The sequence below is a fragment of the Pogoniulus pusillus genome, chromosome 23 (genome assembly GCF_015220805.1).
Source record: "Pogoniulus pusillus isolate bPogPus1 chromosome 23, bPogPus1.pri, whole genome shotgun sequence".
Lineage (NCBI taxonomy): Eukaryota > Metazoa > Chordata > Aves > Piciformes > Lybiidae > Pogoniulus > Pogoniulus pusillus.
Genome location: NC_087286.1, coordinates 15,451,324 through 15,476,129, shown reverse-complemented (window position 1 = coordinate 15,476,129; position 24,806 = coordinate 15,451,324). Strand labels below are relative to the sequence as shown.

At 46.2% G+C, this 24,806-nt stretch overlaps 1 protein-coding gene across 6 annotated transcripts in view; it reads left to right on the top strand.

Moving 5' to 3' along the window:
* SMARCD3 (SWI/SNF related, matrix associated, actin dependent regulator of chromatin, subfamily d, member 3) overlaps window positions 1-24,806 on the top strand; it is a 67,224-nt gene that overhangs the window by 8,433 nt on the left and 33,985 nt on the right. For 5 of the 6 annotated variants that reach the window (XM_064162664.1, XM_064162666.1, XM_064162667.1 and 2 more), the window contains exon 3: window positions 23,905-24,122. In XM_064162664.1, the coding sequence (XP_064018734.1) occupies window positions 23,914-24,122 (209 nt within the window). In that variant the 5' untranslated portion in view covers window positions 23,905-23,913. Of the gene's footprint in view, window positions 1-13,241; window positions 13,441-23,904; window positions 24,123-24,806 lie in introns of those variants that run through there. The other variant, XM_064162661.1, reaches the window with a different exon arrangement.

The following is a 24,806-nucleotide window of genomic DNA, read 5'->3' as shown; positions in this document are numbered from 1 at the left end:
CCCTTCTGCTGCCAGGCTCGCCCATCCTGAGCGGCTCCAGCCGTGGTCCTGGGGACGTGGCCTTCAGCTGCCTCTGCTTCCCCACGTCCGACGGCCGGGAGGCAGGGCCCTGCTTCAGGTGCCAGTCCCTGGCCAGGCTGCAGACCTCGGTGACCAGGGTCTTGTGCTCGGAACGGCTCGGGAAGGGTCGCTGAGGAGGAGAGTGTGCGAAGAGAGGCGCGGCGGCCCGAGGAACGTCCCCGAGCTAGCGGGGCTGCCCCTGCAGCGTCCCGGTGCGGAGCCGCCTCCCTCCGGTCCCGCACTGCAGCACAGCTGCCAGTGAGGCGGTGTCGGGGCCGGCCGCGGCGGGGCGGTCGGGACCCGCCGTGCTGGGTTCCCCGCCAGGCTCGCCGAGGCCGTACAGAGCTGCTACCGTCGTCGGGAGGCGCGGCCGGGCCCCGCCGGCTCCCCTGCTTGTGCTGCCCGCCAGCGCTGCCGCCAGCCCGGGCCGGCAGTGCCCAGAGCCCCGCGGTGATACAAGGTGCTTTCTGCTTGGAAGTGATGGCGGAGGAGGGCCGGACCCCGGCCGCGGCAGCCAGCACGGCTTCTAGCTCAGATCGGTACCTCTGGACACCCCCAGGAGGAAGGAATTGGTTTCACTGTGCGCTCGGCCAGGGAGAGGGAACTGGAAGAGTTGGAGGAGTAGGAAAACCTTCTGAGCACACAGGTGTTGAAGCTGGCAATGGCATTTTGTTGATAGCAAAAGCAGATGTTAGGAATAGTCTGACACGGTATCAAAATGGTTCTGAAAAGCAGGAATGGGGAGGGTGATTGACATGCTGAACTGGGAGGGGGAGGGGTGATAATGCCTCTGTAAAGCTCCTTATGATCTTAAAGATGCTGCAGTGCTCTGGGCACAATGTTCACCAGTCTGAAAAAGCACTGGCTGTCTCCTCAGCAACAAGAAAGGCTTGTGTCTGTTCCCATGGAAATGAACTGTGAAGGCTTCGCAGCAAAGATTCTGTTCTGAACACAACAGCGCAGGCTCTGAGCTCTTTGTTGCTGGTACCTGAAGCAGAGCCCGTTGGCACATCCCGGTGCTCTGATCCTGTAGCTGGCAAGGAGGAGTGAGCAGCAACAGTGTGGTATTGCTCCTGGCTCCTCGGATAAAACGGATTAGCTGTGCTACTACTCCCATCTGAGGAGTGCCTTCCGTGGTCACCACTTGCCAGCCTTGAAGACGACTTTGCAGCTTTTGATAAGGAAAGCAGGGCTCTTGCTAGTCAGAAAGGAACCAGAGTTTCTGATTCTTTCAAAGGTACAGGCAGATTAATCTGGGAAAATGGAGACCAAACTGCCTACAGGGAGTCTGCATCTCAGCAGTGCTTTCTGACGCTTGAAAGGAGAACTATGCAGAAGCACTGACAGGTCTACCTGCACTAGATCCACTGAAGCAGGAACTGCCAATAAAGTAAACAAGTAATATGTAATAGACACTACTTCTAAACCCACTAGGATGCACTTCTAAAGGAGAAAACTTCAATTTAGCAGAGACCAGAAGTAGGATCCACATATGGTTTGATCTTTCTGGGTTTTCAGTATGAGGTGGGATGTGCAGACATGCTAGTGGAACAGTGATCATTTCAAAGTGTTGGGCTGTCAATAGCCTGGCTCTGTCTTCTTTATGTCCATCCATCAGGTATTTACACATACTAATAAGGTACCCTACTTCTCATCTCCACAGTAAAAGAATCCCCATCTTTCTCAGCTTTGCCACATGATAGATACTCCAATCCCTTAACCATTTTTGTAAGCACTTGTTCCAATATGTCCATGTGTTTCATGTACTGGAGAGCCCAGAACTTAACACAGTACTCCAGATGTGTCTCGCTAGTGAAATGTATCATCTCCCTTGGTTTGCCCTTCCCAAAGAGCATCCATCCATCCATCCATCCATCCATCCATCCGTTGCAGCATTCCAATTCCATGAGTTGTTCACTACCTTAGAATTCAGTACATGTTTAGAGTGAAAAAGGAAATTGAGAGAGTGACACTAACTGTGTGTAGATGATGGTACAGCTCTCTGTGAGGAGAGGGAGGTGGCCCATCAGTGTAGGAGCTGATACTGCACCGTTGCTATAGGAATCATTTGTAAGTCCTATGAGAGTGACCAGCTCCTGCTGCCTTGCTTGTTCTGCTGCAGGACAGATGCTAACCATTTTTATCTGGGGAGAATGCAACAGAGTCAGAAGCTGAAAGACTGTTAACTGTTTAACTGGGTGGTTTGTTCTTCAGCAGCTGCTAGACAGGACAGTTATTTTCTGAAGGCATTCTTCAGGGCCTTGTCTGGTTTGCAGTGTCAGAGAACTTGTGTCCCATGAGCATTTCAGCCTGTTCACAGACCTGGTCCTTTGATAGATGGCTGGAGTTAACATCTAAATATACAAAAGGGGGAAATAGGGCAGAACAATGGCCTTAAAATAAGGTCATAACTAGGAGAGGGGTGTAGGCATGCAGCTTATTCCTCACAAGGAGCTGTGATTGTTGACTTTTGCAGCACTGTGGCAAAGCTGTCACAGGGTGGGGTAGAATCAGCAAACGGATAACATGGAGGGATGAAGAAGAAAGGGGCACTTTCTTGCTGGGGGAGGTATAGGCTGGATGTTAGGAGGAAGTTCCTCACAGTGAGAGTGATTTGCCATTGGAATGGGCTGCCCAGGGAGGTGGTGGAGTTGCCATCCCTGGAGGTGTTCAAGAAAAGACAGGACGAGGCACTTAGTGCCATGGTCTGGTTGACTGGATAGGGCAGGGTGATAGGTTGGACTGGATGATCTTGGAGGTCTCTTCCAACCTGGTTGATTCTATGATTCTTAGTCCTGTATTTGGCTCTTTAGACAGTTTCAGAACAAAATTTTGCCAGTAATATCCCAAGCAGATTTAATTAGAGTAAAAAAAAGTAATATTTGCCAAGTTCAGAAGAGACAGAATTGCAGCAATGAGATATGCAGTGGGAGGAGTTTGACTGGGGAATGGAAGAGAATAGCAGAAGGAGATGGAAAATTTGGAGAAGGAAAAACAAACAACCGAAACTTAAGACAAAATCAGACATGTGGAAGTCTTGTTGTAGATCAGATGCACTAGAAAAGGAATTGGTTATGTTATGACTAAAGAAGCTTTTCTCAAGAGCAGAAATATGATGAGCTTTTTTGTGTGATTGTTTCACACCCTCCCCCAGTATTCTGCTCCCTGTATTTCCTGTGGTTGGAGAGGTAGTGACTGACCTTCCATTATGTAACCATTTCACTAATTTTTAAAGCTGGTTTTATGCTTGTTTGGACTAAGTGGCTATCCTACTGCAGATTAATATAAAATATCTTAGTTAAAGGAATTTAAAGAAGTAATTTTCTCGGTATCTTAGGCTTATAACAAACAATTTAGAAAGTATTTATTTCTCTAACCGTAGCAGAAATTCATGTTGTATTCCTTGGCATCATAATTGTAATCAATAGTCAGTGTTGCAGTATTGTACACATGGACTAGCTTGTAGCATCTGAATGCTGGAGAATCTCTGAAGAGTGAAGCTCACTTAGCTCTTGAGAGAGCACAGGATAGTCCAGATCCCTCCCCAGATCCCTGCCCAAGTACATTGTTTCTATGGTTTCAAGTTGCAGACTGGATATAGATTGATCAGAAAACAGGTGTCAGGGGTGGGTGCAGCAAGCAGGAATTCAGTGGCTATTCAAAGTGAGCACAGCCAGACAGCTGGAGAGCCAGGTCCACTGCCTGTCAGGATGACAGGCTCCCTGTTCCATTGCCCCCTTTCTATTTCCAGCCCTTAACTTCATTGGTGAACTGTAGATGCCAGAGACCAGACTGGTTTTCTCTACACTTCCTAGTACTCTCAGGCCCTAGAAACAAGAGAGTACCAGGAAGGGAAAGAACTATTAAATGTGATAGGTAATATGGCCTAAGGTCCAACAAAGAACTCCTCTCCCTCTCTCAGTTTACATCCACGCATGAACATACTCTGCCACGTGAGTTTTACCACTGTCAGTTCAGTTTATTTTGCAAAGTGCTGAATGCCATAATCATTCAGATTCTGTTTCTTCTGCCTGTTTCTTCTACATATGCTTTGAAGCCCATTTACCAAGTAACTTGTGCCACCACTTATGTGCCTTGTCATCTAGACATGCTTTTCTTCCAGGAGCATGTGCAGCATGTCGCTGTGCACACTTGACAGCTTCACGACCCCATTGCCAAGAGCAGTTTGTTGCTCTGAGCTGTCGTGTGCCAGCCTGCTGTGCCTGTGCTCTGGTGAGAGAGACGAGGAGACAAACCGCCCCATTGTGCTGCAGCCAGATGTTTTCCACTTCTGCAACACTCAGTTGCTCAGAAACAGCCCCAGTTGAAAACCTGGTGTCTGCCTGAAGCCTGAATGCTGTAACCATGTCTCTTGTGTCATCATTTGCTGTGCCTGGCATTTCCCTATGGTTGCCTTTTAATGTATGTATTTATGTATGAGGTGAATGGAGCACTGAAAAGGTTAGAAAACCATCTCACCTGCTGCTGCAGACACAGCACAGTTCTTTCACTTCAAGATTTATCTTCCACCACCTACCTGAGCTTTTCCAACCTAAATCTTCTAGTATTTTAGACTTACTTGATATTACTTCTCTCTCTCTCTTTCTCTTTGGTTTGTTTTAATCTTCTGTCCTGAGTGGCTGTGAAGCTTCTTGGAAAATCTTCTAATTTGAGGATTTAATCTACATGTCTTCTACTTCCCTTTTTTGGACCTTTGGTGATGGTAAAACAATCTGGATATAGCAGCCATCCTTGGAATCTTTAGTAGCCACTTCCCTTTACCTGGTTTTAATAATTTATTTATAAACTTCTGTTTATAGCATTTCAGTAATTTATCTTTTCCCTGGCAATTATTAATTATGTTGATGTTAAGAATCTCAGGCATATAGTGATGTTTTACTTCGTTGAATTTAAGTTATATCTGCCATTTCCACATAAACATAAGGGAAAACAACTTCACTGTGAGAGTGACAGAGCCCTGGAAAAGGCTGCCCAGAGAGGTTGTGGAGTTTCCTTCTCTGGAGACATTAAAACCCACCTGGATGCATTCCTGTCTGACCTGCCCTAAGTGATCCTGCTCTGACAAGGGTGTTGGACTGGATGATCTCTATAGATCCCTTCCAGCCCCTAACATTCTGTCATTTCCCACCGACTGCCGTTTCCCAAAGTCACTGATGTTTGCTGTCATTGTGACCATTTGAGGTTAACTTTGGCTTTTTTTGGGAAGTGCTCTATTGGTAATTGTTGTAGTTGTTCTGCCAAATAAAATAACATAAAGAGACACTTGGGCTGGCCTGGCAATAGAGTTTTTAATGATTATTAATGTTTCTTCTTATTTTGATTCCACTGTGCTCTACTTGTGATGTGGATTTATTCACCTATTAATTATTCTACTAGTTCCTCTGAAATGGGAGATAGATTTATTAGATGATCTATACCTGGACTGCTCCATTTTCCTTCTCTAGTTACCTGCTTTCTGCAGTCTCTTTGTACTTTCTGAGATTGCTTCTCAGTTTCTAGGTAGCTTTGCATACTAGTGCATCCTGCAGTCAGTATTTGCCTACTGCTGACTTGCTCAAACTATAGATACTTTTCAAGCTACTTCCAGTGAGAACAGGACAGAACTTCTAGCATTGTTAATATTAATCAAAACGGGCTTAAAATATTCTTTCCTGATAAAGAAATAGGAAATCCTGTTGGATTTCCTATAATACAGAAGGGCAAAACTGCACTAGGCAGTTGCATTGGTCTGATCCTTAGGCTGTGCAAGGTGAAAGAAAGCATTTTGAAAAGAAAATAACTGAGCATGATGGAGATGGAGATGGTAGACAGGATAAAGAAAGAGTTTTGAAAGAAAATAACTGAGCATGAGGGAGATGGAGATGGTAGACAAGATAAAGGAGCAGCATAAGTCTACCAACCTGCTCTTCCTCAGCTAATTTTCTACACAAAGGAAATGGTGCATGACTTATTTATCTATACTGAAGTGCAGCCTTTGATACAGTGCTCTCTGAAAATAAAGTTGGGACTCAGATGACAGGTAATAGAATTGCAAGGTAGGTAAGTTGATCAATAAAGAAACCATGAAAGACACTGTGTGCCTTCAGGATTTGCCATGGGATTGATGTCATGTGGTATTTTTGGTAGTGTCCCTTGCACAAAAATAGGGAGTGAAGTAATTAAATTTGTTGATGATGAAGCAGAAGAGAGTAAGGTCTCTGGAAAGAACTGGATGACTCTGAAAAGTACACAATAGAGATCAGGTGATACAATATGACAGCAGAGTGCATTGTCGTGCACTCTTGGGCTTGCAACAAGAATCAGCTCTGTAAGCTGGAGGCTTTACCCCATGGAAGTGATGCAGAAGAAGAAATCACCTTGTACATGAGTCTGCTTGCAGGAGAAATTGGAGTTATCGCTGTTGTCATATTTTGAACCTAGCAAAGTTTGGTAGAGATTTGTGTTGTTTTGAGGACTATTTAGGCCACACAGTACCATGGCCTTCTGGAGGCCATAGGTACAGCTCAACTTGCCCTTCTTCTAGAGGGATTAACTGGGACTGACAGGAAAAATGCTGATGGAATGATGAAGAGCAAGTTTTAAGAGACCAAATAATAGTTTCACTTGTTTAGTCTGAAAAAAGGAGGAGTGAGTGTGGCTATGACTGTTGTGTATAAATGCCTCAAAGCATAAACATTAGACAGAGCCAGTAAGGACAATGTTGGTAAAAGAGTAACTAGGAATAGCATGATACACTGAAAGGACATACTCAGTCATTAAAAGAACTCCTGGTTTTTAGCAGTTGTCCCATAGGAATGCCAAGGTTTAAAGGTTTATGTTTGACAGGGTTCCATAATGCCATGGTTGCTGTGGATTACCCGAGAGAGAGAGTGACTTGCTGACCCAGTGCTCCCTACTCCACACCTTCTAAATGAGTGATAGCAAGTCAGTCCCTTACGGTGCTTTTACCACACTTACCCTAAGGCCATCATCCCAAACACCAAGTACCGTGAAGATACTCACCCTTTGTGGACTAGGCAGCAGTAGACTTGGGGGTAGTTGTTGATAGATCTTTTTTTCTGTTGCCCCTGGAACTCCCCACTAAGAATTCCTGTTCCCTTCACTTTTGAAACACAGAAATCCATACTTCCAACAAAATCTCCTATCTTCTTTATTCTCCTTCCAGGACCAAAGTCTTCCTACTAACTTCTCATACTGTACAGCTCTGCTTTGATCATTGTTTAGAAAATGAGTATTGTGGAGTGCTGCTTGTAGGCCTCTGCTTCCTTGCTAAGAGGATGTGAGAAGCTGTGTACAGAGCCACTGCACAAGCTGTGGGTTTGGGGAGGATGGAAAAGTGGACGTAAGGCATAGTAGGGCTAGACAGCTTATTGTAAGATCACACAGAATTGTGCAGAGCTGGGTAAAATGTAAGTATGCTTGATACCATGATAATACTGATGACTTGTTATTTCGAATCCTATTCCAGTACATATATTTTTCTCCATCTTTTTTGCATCCCTGCTGTTGCCTTTGATTACTTTTAAAATAACCAGGAGCTAAGTTTGCAATTCTCTCTTTACCTCTGCAGAGTAATGTTTGGAACCTCAGGAGACAGAGACTTTTCTTTGCCTTAATTTATTCCTCTTTTGGCCTTTATTTCAAGTCTTATTTATTTCTTTATGCACACTACACATTGCTTCTGGTATTTCTTCATTGCAGATAGATTTTAGAAACAGTTAGTGGAAAGGCCAAACCTGAGAAGGTAGGTCTATGAAACAGTGATGCAAGATGGTGGTTGAAGATACAGAAGCCAAGGAGAGACCCAGAAGCCACAGTGTGAAAGCTGATACTTGGGAAGTCTCAAAGCACAGCAGGCAGCCATCTGCACATGCAGATTGCTTGTTCTCATATTGTTCTATCAATGAGCTGTGTAATTTTTTTTCCAAAATAAAATAATTAAGGGACTCTTTTTTACCAACTTGTTTGCAACAGATCTGTGGAATCTGTCAGGGAAAAGCATTCTGCATAGAAAAACCCCCAACCAACCAAACACCAAAATGCCCTTGTGAAATTCCATGCAGTTTCCGTAGGGAACGAGCTTAGTGCCCTGTCTTGCCCCAGGTCAGAATCTACACCACTCACACCACTCAGGACAGATGCTTGTCTTACCTCTTCCAGAAAGACCTTTGGTGATGGAGATTCCCATCCTTGCTGGACAGACTCCCAGAATGTCTCTACTTTTACTGCTGTACTCTTCCCCAATATCTAATGTAAATCTTCCTGGCAGAAGTTTCAATCCTTTATTTTTTGTTCTTTGTATGGGGAGCAGCTCTTCCTTGTATTTGCAGCAGCCTTTGGGATATCTGTTTGGATATGGAGACTGTTACATTCTCTTTCTGCCCTTTACAGTTCTTGTCACATTCACGGTTCTCCCTTGAACCATCTTGATTTCTCCTCCACATATTTTTTTCTGATTCACAGAGCCCCAAGCTGCAAAGACAGAGCCTGTGTGAGACATTAACAATTTCTGCCACTTTGGGAGGCTTCCTCAGCAATACTGGCAAAATTTAAATTTGTCCCCTTAAAGAAGCGTTGAGCTGGGACTGCTTGTGCCGTGGGGAGGGTAAAGGATGGGGAAGAAGCAGAGACAAAATGTGGAGGAGAAAAAGAAGCTAGAGTGATGTTGTCACTGCTTCTGCTGCCACCCAGGGGATGAGAGGAGTGGGGCAGCATTCCCGTCTTGCTCTTCTGGGGCTTTTTACCTGCTTATTTTGTGTCAGTGCAGTACTCTTAACTCACATCGAGTTTATCATCTGTTATATCCCCAAATATCTACAATGAAAAATCAAGTCCTCAGCCAGTTATTGTCCTTCTCCTATTTACCTAGTTGTCGATCATTACCTTGATATGGAACCTTGCACTATTTCTGGTTGAATTATGTTCTGTTTTTTCAATCCACATCTTCAGCTTCTCAGGATCTGAATTTTAGTTGTCTCTCTGTCCAAGATTCTGTGTTGCTAGCAAATGTTTTCTAGTTCATCATCCATGTCATTCATGACAATACCCAACATTTCTGAGCTTGGAACAAGTGGTTATTTCTTTAGAATAAGCAGAGCCTTTATCTTGGGGTATTTTCTTTCTGGTGTTGTGTGTTCTGTGCCATGTTGCATCAATATTTTAACTTTTAGTGAACAGAGCCCTGCTTACCATGCCTCTTGAAGGCAACCAGCACCTTCATGGACTTATTTACCTGCAAATCAAAAACTTGAAAGCATCTGCAAACATTTCTTTCCAAAACAACAGCGTGGTTCATGTCTTTTCTAACCTGGTCATCATAGTTTAACAAAAGCTTGAATAACAATGTGGAAGTAAAACAAAACACATTAAGTTGTGGGAGAAAAAGTGGCCTCAGGGCTCAGTGGTAAGGAGGAAGAATGTCAGCTTTTCCTTGAAATCAAATGGGCTGGGAACACAGCAGCAGGCATGAGCAGAGGTGGCACGACAGGAGCATGCTCCAGATGTGCTCAGGCTCCAAGAACAGGTAAAGGAAAACAACTGTTTACAGAGTGAGTCCCATGCCACCAGCATCTGCTAGACCAGAGAGGGCTGCCTGTGGCCAGCCCAGTGGGGTAAGACTGGGGTTGAACCAGCCAGCTAAGAACACGCTTGTTTTCTACACACTTATGAAAACAACACGTAGGGAAAAGAGAAAGAACTTTAGAGAAAAAAAAAAGCAATTTTATTTAAATTTGTGAGATGTTCTTCACTGGAACCTTCACCCAGCTGTGTAAATGCTTGCCATGGTGGCTTTCATTGAGGGCAAGTGGAAGAATCAAATGGAGGTGAGTTTAGTTCTCAGCTAGGGGATGTTGGGCAAGTCACTTCTACCCATCTGTACCTTTTTTTCCATTTGCAAAACAGAACAGCTACTTCTACTTACTTCTGAAGTACTCAGAAACCCACAATTCCATTATTACGATTGGGAGTTTTTTGACCTTTACTCATTGTCTGTGGCTTACAGTGAGTCTGCTATTCCTTAACTTTCCAGTGGCTGACCTTATAATTCTGTGTTCTTTTGGGTAAACCTCCTTATGTAATTCCTGTTCGGAATATTCAGGTAGAGTGTACAAACGCAGAGTATGAGACCGCATTGAAATTCTGTAACACTTCCGAACGGTCTTTCTGCTCCTGCGGGTAACAAACTAGCCAGGGGCTGCCGGCGGTGGGGGCCACACTGGCTCAGTACTTTGTCTGACTGATTAGAAAGATAAAAAAGCCTAAAACCTGCAGCCACAGCGCGCCCCTCCCAGCTGGTACCGTAGTGACAGCGGTGACAAAAGGGCCGTGGGGCGGGGGCGCGCCCAGCCGCTGCTGCGCGGGCTCCAGCGTGGCCATGGGGCCGCGGGCCGGGACGAGCTCGGCGGCGAGTAGGGGGCTGGGCCCTGCTGCCCCTGAACAAGGGAATCTGCTGTCAAGGAATCGCAGATCAGCCGCCAACTGCTCGGTTGTCCTTTGTCTTCCACCTCCCGCCCGGGAAGCCCGGCCGGCAGCGAGCCGAGCCCCGCGGCCTGGCCCGGCGCTGCCTGTAGCCCTAAGCTCCGTCCCCGAAGGGGCCGCGAACAGGCGGCACCGTCCCCCGGCCCCAGCACCGCTGCCACACGGGCTCGCTCCACCAAGCCCTGCCGTCCCCCACCTCTCCCTGCACACCGGCCTCCACCGGGCGGGCTCGGCCGCGGTCTCCGGCCCGGGCAGATGCTATGGTGGCGGTACCGAAAGGGTTAAGGCCGCTCCCTCCCGCACGTCCGGCTGTCCCCGCCCGCGCGTCCCCCCGCTAGGCCACGGCTGACCTTCACGGGAGCGGCGCCGGGCATGCGCGCCGCCGCGCCCGGCCCCGCGGGGACCTGCGGGCTGCTGGCTTCGGTTCGACCTGGCCCGGTTCGGCTCGGGGCATAAGGCCTGGCTCTCTGCCCGCCCGGCTGCCCGACTGCCTGCGGCGCGCCCGGGATCGCGGCTGGCGCGCGCCCTGCCCGTGCCGGGCGCGCCGTTGCCATTCGGTGCCGACGGTGCTGGCGGAGCAGCGCGGGGGGACGCGAGGGGGGACTGCGCGCCCCGCAGCCGCCTGCAGCCGCGCCCCGCAGCCGCCGGCGGCCCCTTCCCGCGCTGTGTCCGTGGTCAGGGTGGGCGAGCGGCTTGGAGACCTCCGTGTGCCAGGTCGAGATGGGTTCCGACGGCCGGGCCGGGTCGGTGCCGGCGGCCGTCGCCGCTGCTCGCGACTCGTCGCCTGCAGCCTCCTGCAGCGAGCTGCTCGTTGGGGCCATTTCGTGCTTTGCGGGTGCGTGCGCGGCTCTCCCCTTGGGGCATGGGGACAGCGGCGCTTGCCTCGACAGGAGCCGTAGCCGCACTGCAGGGAGAGCTGGTGCTGCTCTGGACAGCGCGGGGGCCGGCAGCCAGAGTGGTCTTGCCGCGTTGTCTTGCTTGGGAAAGGCTGCCAAGATAGGAGCCAACATTTTGGTGTGCTGCTGAGATGTAAAATAAAACTGTGGATGCAGGCCAAATGCCACTTTACCAGGCGTGCAAGCAAATGGAATCATTTAGGTTGGAGGAGACACAAGTCCAGCTGTTGTTGATCCAGCACTGTGAAGTCCACTATACAAGTGGCACTTTGCTTCCAGAATACACATGAACCTCAGGAGTGGTTCAGGCACTGAATAAGGTCACAGCACTTTGCCAGGTGTATTCTGAGGTTGTGAGAGGGAACTGATAATGATGCCCACCCTCCTGAAATTTCTGTGATTCAAGCCACACAGTAGTGCTTGAATTGGGGTCAACTTAAAGATCAGTGACCCCAATTTATGCCTTTATCGCCATGTGCAAGAGGCTGCATGATCTTCATGACTTCGCTGCTGCTCATGCAGCATCTTTTCTGTGCTTGTCTCTATCACTGCTTGAGGGCAGAAGTCTGTTTGTTTCAAACCTGATGCTCTTCTGTTTGCTGCCTTGCCAGAAAATGAGCAGCTCCTGGACAAGAATTTCAAGCAGAGGAATAGAACAAACCCCTCTCGTAACCTGGCAACATCTCGCCCGTTGCTGCGTTGGGCGGGCTGGGGAGCATCAGCCCCTCGTACGGTCTTGGGAGGCAGACTGGTGCCTCAGGCCGCTGTCGCCTGCTCTGCCATTACGGAGGAGCCAGCGCTGCTGCTCGCAGCATGGCCGCCGTGGTGCTGCTAGCCGCCGCTGCGCTAGACCGGGCCTGGGCTCTGCCCGGGGCCCTGAGGCCGCTACAGTCTGCAGCTCCCTGTCCCCTTCCCCCGAGCGGCAGGTGGGCTCCGTGTTGCTAGCAGCGTCCCGGGGTGACATGCACCGTGGCGCAGGGCTTTGTGTGATGGGCAGCGAGCTGCTGTTGCCTCACGGCAGCTGTGGCGTTCATAATTTGTCTGCGTCTGTCAGTCTCCTGGGTCGCTAACGGATCTGTCACAGTGGTATCCAAGCATCCCGAAGGCAGCCATCCTGCGACAGGCCGTGGGCAGCTGGGGGAAGCAAGTTGGGTGTTGTGGCCGCCATGCTGCCCCCCCCTCCCCGCTCCCTTCCTCCCGCTGCTCTCACACTCTCATTTACTCCCCTCACTCTCATACTGTCCCTCCCTGTTCCCAGCTTTCTGCCTCCTGCTGTTTCTCTCTCTTGTCCAGAGGGGTTAGTTCTCAGCCTCACATGCTGGAAATGCTGCCAGCGAATGTTTCTCTGTGCTGCCTGCCAAGTCCCTGGGGAAAAGGCCTGGAAATGCGGTGCAGGAGGAGCAGTGGGAGCGAGGGAAACCCATTGTTTCTCACTGCTCTCCTGCTGCATTTTCTAATGGGAAAACATTCTCGGTGAGGTCCTGAGTTGATGTCGCTGCCGAAGTTGCCCCCTCCCCCTTCTCCTTGCCCCAGAATTTACCATCCCCTGGTGCAGAGGAAAGGCTGCAGCACTGCCGCTGGTAAAGCTGAGACGTGTTTTCAATTTACCTCCTGCTTATCTCTGCTGTTTGGACAGAGAGGTTTAAAAAGCTGGATTTTCTGTCCCTGCAGAGTAAACACACAGAACCCGGCAGCACAAACTATTTCTGGCTTATCAGTGGAGGAATGCAGCAGCTGAGGCTTAGCGAGAGTGGGCCGTCAGGAAGGCCCTGAAGGGGCCCCCTCCCCACTCCGTGCTATTAGAAGTGTGAGAGCCCAGCAGGACTCAGAGGGGAGAGTTGGAGAAAAAGGCAGAAAAGGGAAAGAAAGAGGAAGAGAGAGAGTGAGAGAGGCTGAGCAGACCCTGATGGCTACAGACGAAGTTACAGGAGGGGCTCGCAAAGCTACGAAAAGCAAACTTTTTGAGTTTCTGGTCCATGGGGTGGTGAGTCGGGAAAGTTAGTGAGCTGGCTGGCTCTGAATAGAGGGATGAGCTCTGTGCTGGGCTGGATCGGCTCCTGCAGGGTGCTCCCGGGCACTGCTGGCTGCCTTGCCAGGAGAGCAGCGGGCTCTGTGAAGCCCCCAGAATATGCACAGATAATCATTGCTAATACAAGCTTGTGTCTGGGGGGATGTGTGCTGTGTCTTTTGCTGTGGTTCTCCATGAATGGTGAATAGCGTGCTTTTGAGCCTGATCACGGTGCAGGATCTGCACTGGATCTGACCCAAAGGGGCTTGTAGGACACTTTGTTCTGTAATCAAACTTGGGTTTTGAAAAAACAATTCAGATGAAAGCTTGATGAAGCCGTGTGGTACTGCCTCTGGTTCTTGTCTCCAGCCTTGGCTCTTATGTATCCTCTGGCTACTTAACAGGTGACTTTCAAAGGGGCTTGAAGAGATTAGCTCTGCAGATCTGTAACAGTGTATGGGAACTCACCCACGAGAGAATGTCAGGGTACCGTGCTTAATTAAAACAATCCTTCAGGTCTTTACAAATTTTCTAGCTTTTGTTTAAGAATCAGGTTCTTCGATCTCCATTTAAGGGGAAATGCTAACCCTGTTTTGCTGCCATTGGAAGCAATGTTCTTTAAAGGTCTCTCCAGTGACTGAGAGCAGTCTCCATTTACAACATTTGGATTTCTTGTACTGATGAACAGTTTAAAAAACCAAAACTGTTAAAGAGCCCCAAGGAATGCAGGTATTGTTTGCATACCAATAGTCCTGAGTGTTTTCTCTCTTGATGATTCTGACATCTTTTTGAAGACATCAGCAGGCTCTTGTGTGAAGGTCATAGGCATCTGAGGACTTCACAGCAGGCTTTTAAGTTGTCTCCCTAAGCCAGGTTTACTTCAGTTGTGTATCTAGCATGTGTCCTGCAGATCCTGGATATGGTGACACTAAGGACCTTTAGGTGACATTCTGTGTCTGTGAGAACAGTGAACAGGTGATGTGGTACCAGTGTGCAGGAGCACTCTGTTCAGAGCTTGGCAGATGTATCGTGATGGCTGAATAGCAGGTGTGCAGCTCTGCAGCACTGCTTTTGTTTTGGGCATGGTCATGAAGATAGTCTGGTTCAGAATGGCTATAGATGGGCAGAACCTTAGGCGAGCTGGGAGGTGTGGGCATATGGGGTACTTTTGCCTTTTCCAGGGTTTCTGTTGGTGTTTGCACACCAGTGGTCTCCCTTTAGTATCAAGAAGAGTGGCAAAAACATTGGAATATGCCTCATCCACATCTCGATGGACTTCTTGTGGGAGCAGCACTCAATCTTCCCTCTTCAGCTTGGGAAGTTTTATTTCATACCAGAAGGCATATAGCAGAACTCATTTCCATGCTTACTTAGATGCTAGAAAAGCCTACTTTTTTCTGCCCTGGGAATTTTGCCACTAGTGGCATCTTACTTGAACATCTGTGTTTGCCTGAAATAGCTGCATTTGTTTGTCCTCTTTCTGCTGCTTCTTAGGGTGCTTCTTGTCTTTTATTGACTTTCTTGAACACCTCATGTATGACTCCCCTTTCCTTCATGGCAGTCAGTCTCCTTTAGTTCTGCTTTTGTTTCCTTGTTTGTTGATTCCTTTAGTTTCTTCCTGATCTCAAGTTCTTTTTGATCAAAACGCAGATTGGGGTTGTCAAAACAATTTTAGAAGTTAGAACTTCATTTTGTCTCTTCAGGTCCTGCATCCTACCAGATCAGGGAATGTGCCATCACAGCTGTTACCTGGAGTTTGCATATTGCTGGCTGTTGAGTTTTATTACCATCCACAGTGTGTCAGCATCTGAATTCATTGAGAAATTGAGTTAGATAGCAAACTTTACTGGCATTTCTTGGAGTCAGATCCTACTCAATTCTAGGGAAAAATCTCTTCATATTACTTTATCTGTGATAACATTATTTGATTTAGTTATTGCAGTATTCTTCCTTACCCCCCTCCCCCCCCCCCCCCAAACCAACCAACCAAACAAAAAAGAAAATAAAGAGGTAAACAGAGGTTGAATGTTGTGAGAAAATGTTTTGCTACGTTCACACTTAGATGAAGAGGATAATTCTGCAGGATTTTACACAGGCAGTTAGCCTTTTTGGATTGACTTGATCTTTCTGGAAACATATGTTCCTTTGGTAAGGTCGCTTCGCCCTTTACTCTTGTGCACCTGATCCTGCCTTTGTTCTTTTCCATACTGCCAACATAGAAGATGTCTTCTCCCTTGTTTCTCCAACTTAAGTAGATGAAATTCTCGAGTGCCTGCTTGAATTCATGATCATTTGTTACACCTCTGGTTAGCAGTTCTTCTTTTGAAAAGGTTACATTTCTTTCAGTTATTTATTTTTACAATTCTTTTACTCTGTTTCATCAGAGTCTTGCTCATGGTTTTTGTGGGAAGAGACTTTCTTTTTCCTAAAGGCTTAATCTTTTGCACTCCTCTTTCTTTGGTACCTTTCTGCTCTATATCTAGCATTTTTAATGGATAAATATGGCTTTAGTCACCATATTTATGTAGATTTATCTTTGTATTGATACGTTTTCTGCTGGCCAGCAGTCCATTTCAGGCTGTCTTTATGACATTTCTCTCTGGATGTCCAGCTGTTGCTTTAAATTTTGTGACCAAGCCATTCCTTTTCTCAGCTTCTTCTATCCTTTGGACCCTGTCATAGGCCTCCCTGCTGACTAGATCCCTTCAGTAGATGTTACTTTTGTCTGTTTTCTCTTTATTACACAGACAGACATCTTCCCATGTAGCCTTGAGAAGCTTCATGGTTCAGATCTCGTCAAAGCCTTTGTCCAGACATCTGTCCTCTTGTGACTCAATTGCAGCAATCTTCTTTTGGTGGCTGGTACTGTTGACTTTGTCTGTGTCATCTTCACACGAGAAGCTGCTGAGAGGTTGGTTTTCTTGTACTGTGCTTCTGACCTTTTTAATCTGCCCTTTGTCCTTTGTCTCTTCCCACTTTGCTTCCCTTCCAATACCAATCTTCTTGCCTTTTATACACAAGATGCCCCTATAAAAGGTCTGTGTCTCATTCTTGACTATCAAGTCATATCTGTATTTACAATATACTTGCTGTCAATTCAAATTACCTTCTTTTTCCCACTGTGATCTTGCTCTTTGTCTTCTGTGCCATGCTTCGGAAGCTCCTTCTGTTGATAGAAGTCCTTATCCATAAAATATGTTTTTTTTTTCTTAGTTCCTGCTAATCTCTACAGTTTAATATTAGTGACTCACCAAGAGTACTAATTCCTGCAAATCACTGTATCACTTATGTGACTCCTTTGCTTGTCCTTAGTCTTCTTTTTGTCTGGTTATCTCTCCAATCTGGCCATAGAATTTTTTCATGACTGCAGACACTGTGTTGTTTGAACCAACATTGAATACAATGAAAAGAAGGATCTCAAAGCAGACCATAATATAAAAAAAAATGTAGTGATAAATAACTCATTGCCGACGTCAAAACAGATGAAAAGATGAGTCTGGTACCCCAAAGATGTGTGTGGAGTGTCTAATAGATTTATCAGGGATTTGGGAAAGGGGTTTACCAGTGAATTTCATCAATTTTGCATCTCCTCATACATTGCAGCGTTTTAAATGAACTGGAACCATTCAGGAGGAAGGCTTAGATGTCACTGCGAGCTGCCTCGTGTGTAGCAGCAGCCACTGCTGCTAGGAGAGCAAGTGCACGGCTAGCCTGATTACAAAATGGGGCAGAGGCAATTGTAAATCTGTGGCATGTGCTTACATGAATATTTTCTCTGGTTTTGGTCATCTGCATGACTAAGAAGTGAAGAGAGAGGTGACTTGGAGAGCAGGCCTGAGAAAACCTCCATCAGTAACAGAATGGGATTTTGCTTGTTTGTTTGTTTATTTATTATGTTTAAGGGTGGAGACTGGATAGAAGAGCTGTAAAATCTCTGTCACTGTTGAAAATCTCTTAGGTACTGTTGAATAAATAAATATCAGAGATGATGGAGGTACTGCTGATACTTCTTTGAGGTGAGAAAGGGCTGGATGACCTCGAGGACTTGTATTTCAGTATACTATAAAAATGATAGTTGTTTTATTAAAGTGGGAAGAGCTAAAGCTCTTCTCCCCCAGATTCAATGGCAGTCTGTTTTAAGTGGATGAAAGCAACTGTTTCTTCCAACCAGTCATCAGTTGGTAGAGGTAGTGAGATAAGAATAGTAGGTTTGCAGGAAAAAAAGCCAGAATTTTGCTAATTAAAAAAATATTCCACTAACATGGAATAAAATATTTATACTAACATGATTATAAATGCTGTTTTGTCAGAGCATAAATCAGCTGAGAATGGAAAGATTAGGAAAAAGCCTCACAAGCTGACAATTTTGGGCAATTTAGTCTTCTTTCCTAATGCAGGAACATTGTCAAGGAGCAGGACCTGGAATTGAGTTCCTGGTTTGCTGCTGTATTCCTTGTTTTGTTAAACGAGGAGATGTTTGGAGTTAGTGTGGAGCAGCCGGGAGAAAACAAGGGACCTTACCACAGGGAGGAAGTGTGGCAGGGAAGGTGGTTGCAGGAGACTGGCAGAGTGAAAAAGTTGTGTGCAGCATTCAACCGTGTAAGCCAGCTGCCAGCAGGAATGGGAGGTTTGTCCTTCCCTAGCCGTGGACTAATTGCAAGCTAATGAATACAGAAAAGTTTGCACATAATTAAGAGAAGGCAATCATGTTAATTCTAGCTAGGGCTGTAATAGAGATCAGTGTGGCTTTACACAACACGGGCTTGTTAAACTCGAGTTGCTCATTGAGAAGACTTGGGGTTGCTGGTGAACATAGATGTCATTACAAATTGCAGATGCAATTGATCTGTGAGATGTTTGAATTGCTCTTCTGATTTTAAAGAAAGAAATACTGCAGGCATATGAAAGCAGTCACACTGGCTTGTTCAGCCCAGTATCCCTGGTTTCAGAGAGCAGCAGATGACTACATGGAAGCACAGAAAGAAGGCAAAAACCTTGTGATGCTTCTCTACACTGTAACTTTGGAGGTTTCTGGCCCAAAATTGCTCTAATTGTGTAGCACCTCTGCCTGGATCTTGGTTTTGGATTGTCATGAGCTTTATTTAAAAAATAAGTGGAATTCCTGAACCTTAATCTGGGGTGAAAGCTTTTGGGAAATGGAGGAAGGTGATTATGGCAGACAAGCAAGAACTGCAATACTGATGCTTCTGCTTACTAAATCTCAAGCAGATTAATGGACATTGATGAATGGATGTTACTCATATGAGGTAACACCTATAGCTAAAGGAGAGGAGAAAATTCACAACAACTTCTTTTCTTGTACTTCTAATAGTTCATTTTGAATCAGCACATTTAGTTGGGAAGCTGTGTGTGCAGCAATCTGTCACTGTCAGACATGATTAGTCTAATCTAAATTTCTTAAGTGTTCCAGGTACTTCTACTGGCCCCTTCTTACTTTCAGACTGTATCAGGCATTTCAGCATCATGTTTATGCCTTACAGAAATCAGTGGCTACTGTAATGTCTTAGTACTGTATGTTGGCTAGCCAAGGTAGCTTCAGTTTGTAACTTGAGAAGATGCACTGTTTGTATACTTGGTAATTATTCTCAAAAGCTACTAATGTCTCTTAAGAGGAAGCCCATGGGTGCTTCTGCCTGCCATCAGAGTCCTCCTGTGTAGAGCCAAGGTGGACAGAGTCTGTATGTCAGTGGGGAGCTGCTGGTTTGTGTTGCATTGCAGTGCCTCTTCACTCTCTGTGAGATCCCTTTCTTAGGCTCTTGTAGATGGTTTTGCTTTGCTTTTGTTGGCACTTTCTTTCACTTGTACCTGTCCAAGTTTTTTTTTCTTATCTGGTATGTCCAGATAGGAACTCTCCTGTTTGTTGTGCTTCAGCATTTTGGGCACTGTGGTGTTGATGTCCCTTGAGAAGAATGAACTAGAATTACATATAAAAACACCACTCCAGTGTCTCATTTCTGCCATCAGATGGGAGAAGTTCACTTGAAGAATGACAAAGAGGAAGAGGAAAGAGGCACACCTTCAATGTGCCTGAAGATTCAGTTGGGGAAAAGCCAAATACATGGCTTGGGAAGCTGGGTGGTGGGAGAGATGAGGACTTGGCAGCAGTTGTTGGGGAGATGTTAGCTGGTTGCTCTGCTTGTGTGCTCAGCTTTGGGGTGGACTGTGCAGGAGCTCAGGCAGTTGCCAGAGTGTGCAGGCATGAAATACTGATTGTGTGCCTTCTGTGTGCCACAGCATTCGGCCTCGCTTGGCTGCTCTGCAGGCAGTTCTTTGCCTGACCTTCGCAGCGCTCTGAGAGGGGTCCCTTCAGCTGTGGTCTTGCTCATTTCCTGTGGCCCACAGTGGGTTTGCCTCTCTGTCTAGTCAAGTGTTTGAAGCAGTGCAGAGTAGTGCGTGTGTCCACAGCGGAGGAATAAACAGAATAGGTCTGTGGATAAGAGGAGAGCTGGGGTAGGTAGAGCGGTCTAGGGAAGGAGCTGTTTATACTGCATTCCTCATTGTGGATAGTACGTTCAGGACAGAACCCATCCCTCTGAGGAAGAGGGGAACAACAGATAGTAATCCATGGACAGGTGCACCTCCAAGATGTCCTTCCAATGATGCAATGGTGGTGTGATACTCTTTAGTAGCAGGACTTTTTTCTTCTAATGTCAGTATTCTGAAAAATTCAGTGTGTTGTCTGTCACTGCCTTCTCTGGCACATGTGTTTGAGAACAGAATAAGCTTTTAGATAACGTAGGCACTGCTTGTGTGTTCTCCTTTTATACAAGTTTAGATAGAGAAAGCATTTCTGTATCCCAGGAGTCTGGTGGGCTTGCAGCAGGGAGATGGCAGTTGTGTAGTGACTAATATTATATCTAGGGGTGATATCAGAGATAGAAACGTGAGAAGGGAGCGGAAGGAATGAGGCAGGGCAAGGGGTGAGGCTGAACACGCTTTTGCTGGAGCTATCTCAGTTTTGTCCTTTCTCTGTGTTTCTTTATTCTGATGCTTAACAAAGGGAACTGAAGGAAACTCAAAGATGTCAGACGTAGATTGAGGATGCATTTGGCTAGCTGACCTTGTTCTCTAAGCCTTGAGGTGTCCTTTATAGAAGGAGAAAAGTGGGGCTGCAGTCTGATCCTTGTGGCCAGACAGTCTCCAGGAGGGATGAACATGAGACGGCTGTGCTCAGGATCTTGTCTTTTCTAAATGACTGTCAGATGTCCCCAGCTGATTGACAGGCAACAGCAGGCCCAGTGGCCTGCTTTTTGCTGGAAGAGGGCCACAATGTGTAGATTGACAGACAACAGAGAGAGACCTTCAATACAAGTGCAAGTGAGAGAAGCATTTTCTGGGCCGTTTGTTTCTGCTGACTCTGCCTGGGTCAGAGGGTGGGGGTGAGTACGTGGGAACCGAGAGAGCTGCTCTGTTCCAGGAGTTTTTGTAGCTCCTTGTTTATGGGAGAAGATGTTTCCAGCCCAGCACAAAGGCTCTGTTCTGCCTGTTTGCTGCATCCTGTTGCTGCTCTGCTCAGTGGCCTAGCCACCATTGGTTTCTACATGAATACACGTTGAGGTCACCTGCTTGGCTTCCTGTCCCCATCTTTCTCCAACCTCAGCCTTCCTTCTCTGTCCATACCAATTATAGCCATTGTCTCTTTGCTGGTCATTCATTCCCTGTCTTTCTTCCTCCAGTTTTCTTCAGGCATGCAAACACAAGGAATAATCTGAGACTTGTGGTGATCAGGGAGGGCACTGAGCTGTTAAGGATTTTGTGTGATTTTAATATATAAAATAATTCTACATTTAGAAATTAGGACGAGGTAAAGATGAAAGAATTTATTAATGGCACAAACCCCATTTTCTTCCCACCTTGCTGTGAACTGTCCTGCATACCCTCTGAGGTGCCTGCACCCACATTGGAGAACGCCAGCATGCTTCTCACTAGTAACTTCAGTCTTTAACTGTTGAAAACTCAGAGAATATGTTTTCCATGTTGTAGCATCCCTTTGGAAGGAGGTTTCACAGGCTTACTGCCCAGTATGTGGCAAACTACTCCCTTTGGGTTGTCTGACTCCCCCTGGTCTCTAATGGTCACTTTATTTTTATGGAAGGGGCAGTAAATAGTCAATCCCCACCTGCCCTCTCCAGGCTGCTCAGGATTTTGCAGAGCTCTAGGAAATGTCCCCTTAGATTATTATGGGATCTCCTCTTTCCAGGTGGGAGCTCATACTATATTTACTTATGTGGATGCAGTTCCATATCTCGATCATTTCTGTGCCATTCTTTGTACTTTTTTTCAGCTCTGCCATCACTGAACTGCAGGAACCAGCACTGCACAGAGCATTCAGCACATGGGGAAGTCATGGGTAGTGGTTCAGTGGTGTTCTCTTTCCCTTTCTTGTCATTTCTTTTGTTTAATGGCTTTTTTTTTGACCCCTAGTGAATTAACTTTTTTCCCTGGAGATGTCTGTTTAAGCTCCAAGATCTCACTGGTGTCAGGCAGCAGTCAGCTCAGAGCCCATTATTTTACATGTGATGATTTGATTGCCTTTTTTTTTTTCTCCTGTGTAATTCACTTCAATATATATTGAAGTACATTTTTACCTTCCTTTTAGGTGTTCAATCAGTCTCATAAGATCCTTCTGCAGTTCTTTGAAACTGGCCTTCATCCTTGCCAACTTGAATAACTTTGTATTATCAACAAACCTTTTCACTTCCTTGCTTTTTCTCTTGTTATTTTTTTTCTTTTTCAAGTTGCTTATGAATATGTTGAAAAGCAAAGCTCCACATATGCCTTCCTTTTATTTTCAGAACTAATTACATTTACCTCATTTATATTCTCAACCAATTATTGTCCCTTCCTGTAGCAGAGGAATTAGAACTAGATGGTCTCCAATGTCCCTTCCAGCCCAAATGATTCTGTGGTTTATCCATAATGGATGCCATTGCTTCTTGGTTGCTTTAAATGACTTTGTAGAGGGACTTGACTTTCAAAAGGCTTTTGTATATGATCTTTGTTATTTACATACTGCTTCAAAAGCTTACAGGTTGTATGTGTGTGTGTTTGAATTTTCACATATGTGTAGACCTATGATAAATCAAAAGCAGTGTGAGCATCAGGATGAGGGAGGTGGTTCTGCCTCTCTACTCTGCTCTTCTCAGACCTCACCGTGTCCAGTTCTCACACCCCCAGCATAAGAGGGGCATGGAGCTGCTGGAGTGGGTTCAGAGGAGGCCATGAAGATGATCAGAGGGCTGGAGAACTTCCCCTAAGAGGACAGGCTAAGAGAGTTGGGTGCTGTTCAGTCTGGAGAAAAGAAGGCTCTGGGGAGACCTTAGAGCAGCCTTTCAGTATCTGAAGGAGGTCTAAAAGAAATCTGGGAAGGGACTTTTGTGGTGACAGGACAAGGGGCAATGGCTTTGAGTTTGAGGAGCGGACGTTTAGTCTGGAGATGAGGAAGAAGTTCTTTACGGTGAGGATGGTGAGACACTGGAACAGGTTGCCCAGGGAGGTTGTGGATGTCCTCTCCCAGAAGGTGTTCAAGGCCAGGTTGGATGAAGTCTTGAGCCACCTGGTCAGGGTATCCCTGCCCATGGCAGGAGGGGTTGGAAACTAGATGATCTTTAAGGTCCCTTCCAACCTAGATAATTCTTAGGATTAAACTAAGCTCTTCTGTTTTAAATTGCATTTTTACAAGTGGCAATTATTTTGCTGGTGTTTTCCCTTGATGACTAGAAATGTTAGGATTTAGAGTTGAGTTTTACTGTGTGTCTTGTACAGCATTAAGCTTGTGTTTTGACCCAAAGTGTCCCTCCAGAGGAACCTAAAGCCATTGCAAATCTCAGGACTTTAGGATGCCTACAGGGACTGTTGGCAAACTACCACATGTTGATCAGAGGCATGACCTTATCTTAAAGGATTCATGTTGCTGGATGAACTTACCTGGCTTTCTGGTGTCAATGAAGGAGAGGGCTCTTAATGGAACATGTTTTGCTGTCGTGTTTTAATGGTTCACCTTCAGTTGTTAAGTCTCCCTGCTGATCAGAGCAGCCTGGTAGTCAGTGCAAAATCTGAAGCACTGGAGGTGGGAGCTGGCTTGTAGCTTTGGTCAGTGTGTGAACTGCACCAGTTTGGGCAGCCTCTGGGTGTGCTGAGATTTTTCTTTGTTCTGAAGAGCTTTCTGCTGTAAACTGGCCTGGATATGTTACTGCCCGCTGTGTGTTTTTCCAAACACAGTATATTTCGTCTCTGTTTCTTGTCACTGTTTCTTGTGTTTATCACTGAATGCCTTTTTAAGGGTGGCTGCTTAGTGCTTATCAGAGTGGTCAGAATGGCGAACCTGCTGGAGCTGGTGTCTGATCCTTTACAAATGTCTTTGCAGCTGGAGAAACAGGGACCAAACTGGCCCTTCTTTCTGTTTTGCTTCTTCTCTAGCGACCTGGGATGCCATCAGGAGCTCGAATGCCCCATCAGGGGGCTCCCATGGGTCCCCCAGGTCCTCCCTATGTTGGAAGCCCCTCAGTGAGACCAGGAATGCCCCAGACCGTGATGGAAACAACGAGAAAACGCACAGCACCGCAGCAGGTCCAGCAGCAGCAGGTGCAGCAGCAGGTGCAGCAGCAGCAGCAAGCCACTCAGAACCGCACTAGGAGGTGAGTGTTCTGGAAAGAAAACATGGGAGGACAAATTGAGGGAGGAAAAAAAAATGATTTTAGCAATATGTAAGATCTTTTAAGATCAGATGAGCCAGTACAGAAGATGTATATATTGCCAGTTTCTTAAGGCAGGAAAAATGTTGGTGAATTTTGTGCTTTGGTTTGTAAGGTCTTGAACAAACTGACCTGTACTGATGTCTGGTTTTGTGGTTGCAATGCTTTCCCCTTGCAGCTCCACTGGGCTCTAAGCCTGGCAGTTAGATGTAGCCTTTAATGTTAATGGCCAGTTCTAGCATAGTACAGTTACTGTATTATTTGTTATCTCTTCTGGAGTTTCTCTGATTTTTTGACTGGTTTGTACAATAGATAAGTGGAAAAAAGTTTTGTTTGGTCATGTGAAGCTTGTCCTGTGGTCAGTTGGGAGAGCTTGCAATGGTCACAGGCATTCTGTCATGTAAAGAGATAGGCACAGGAAATTCTTTCATAGAATTAGTGGGATTTTTTAAAGGAACTTTCTTTTTGAAAGATGTCCACTTTGCAGAATGCTGAGTGTATTGTCTCTTTAATTACAGAGTGCTGGTTTCCTTTTGTAACTTACTAGAACCCAGCAGTCTTGAATTCCAGTGTGAGAGTCAGTTCTGATGATATGTAGGGTGCAGCCATCTAAGAGGTCTGCTTTCT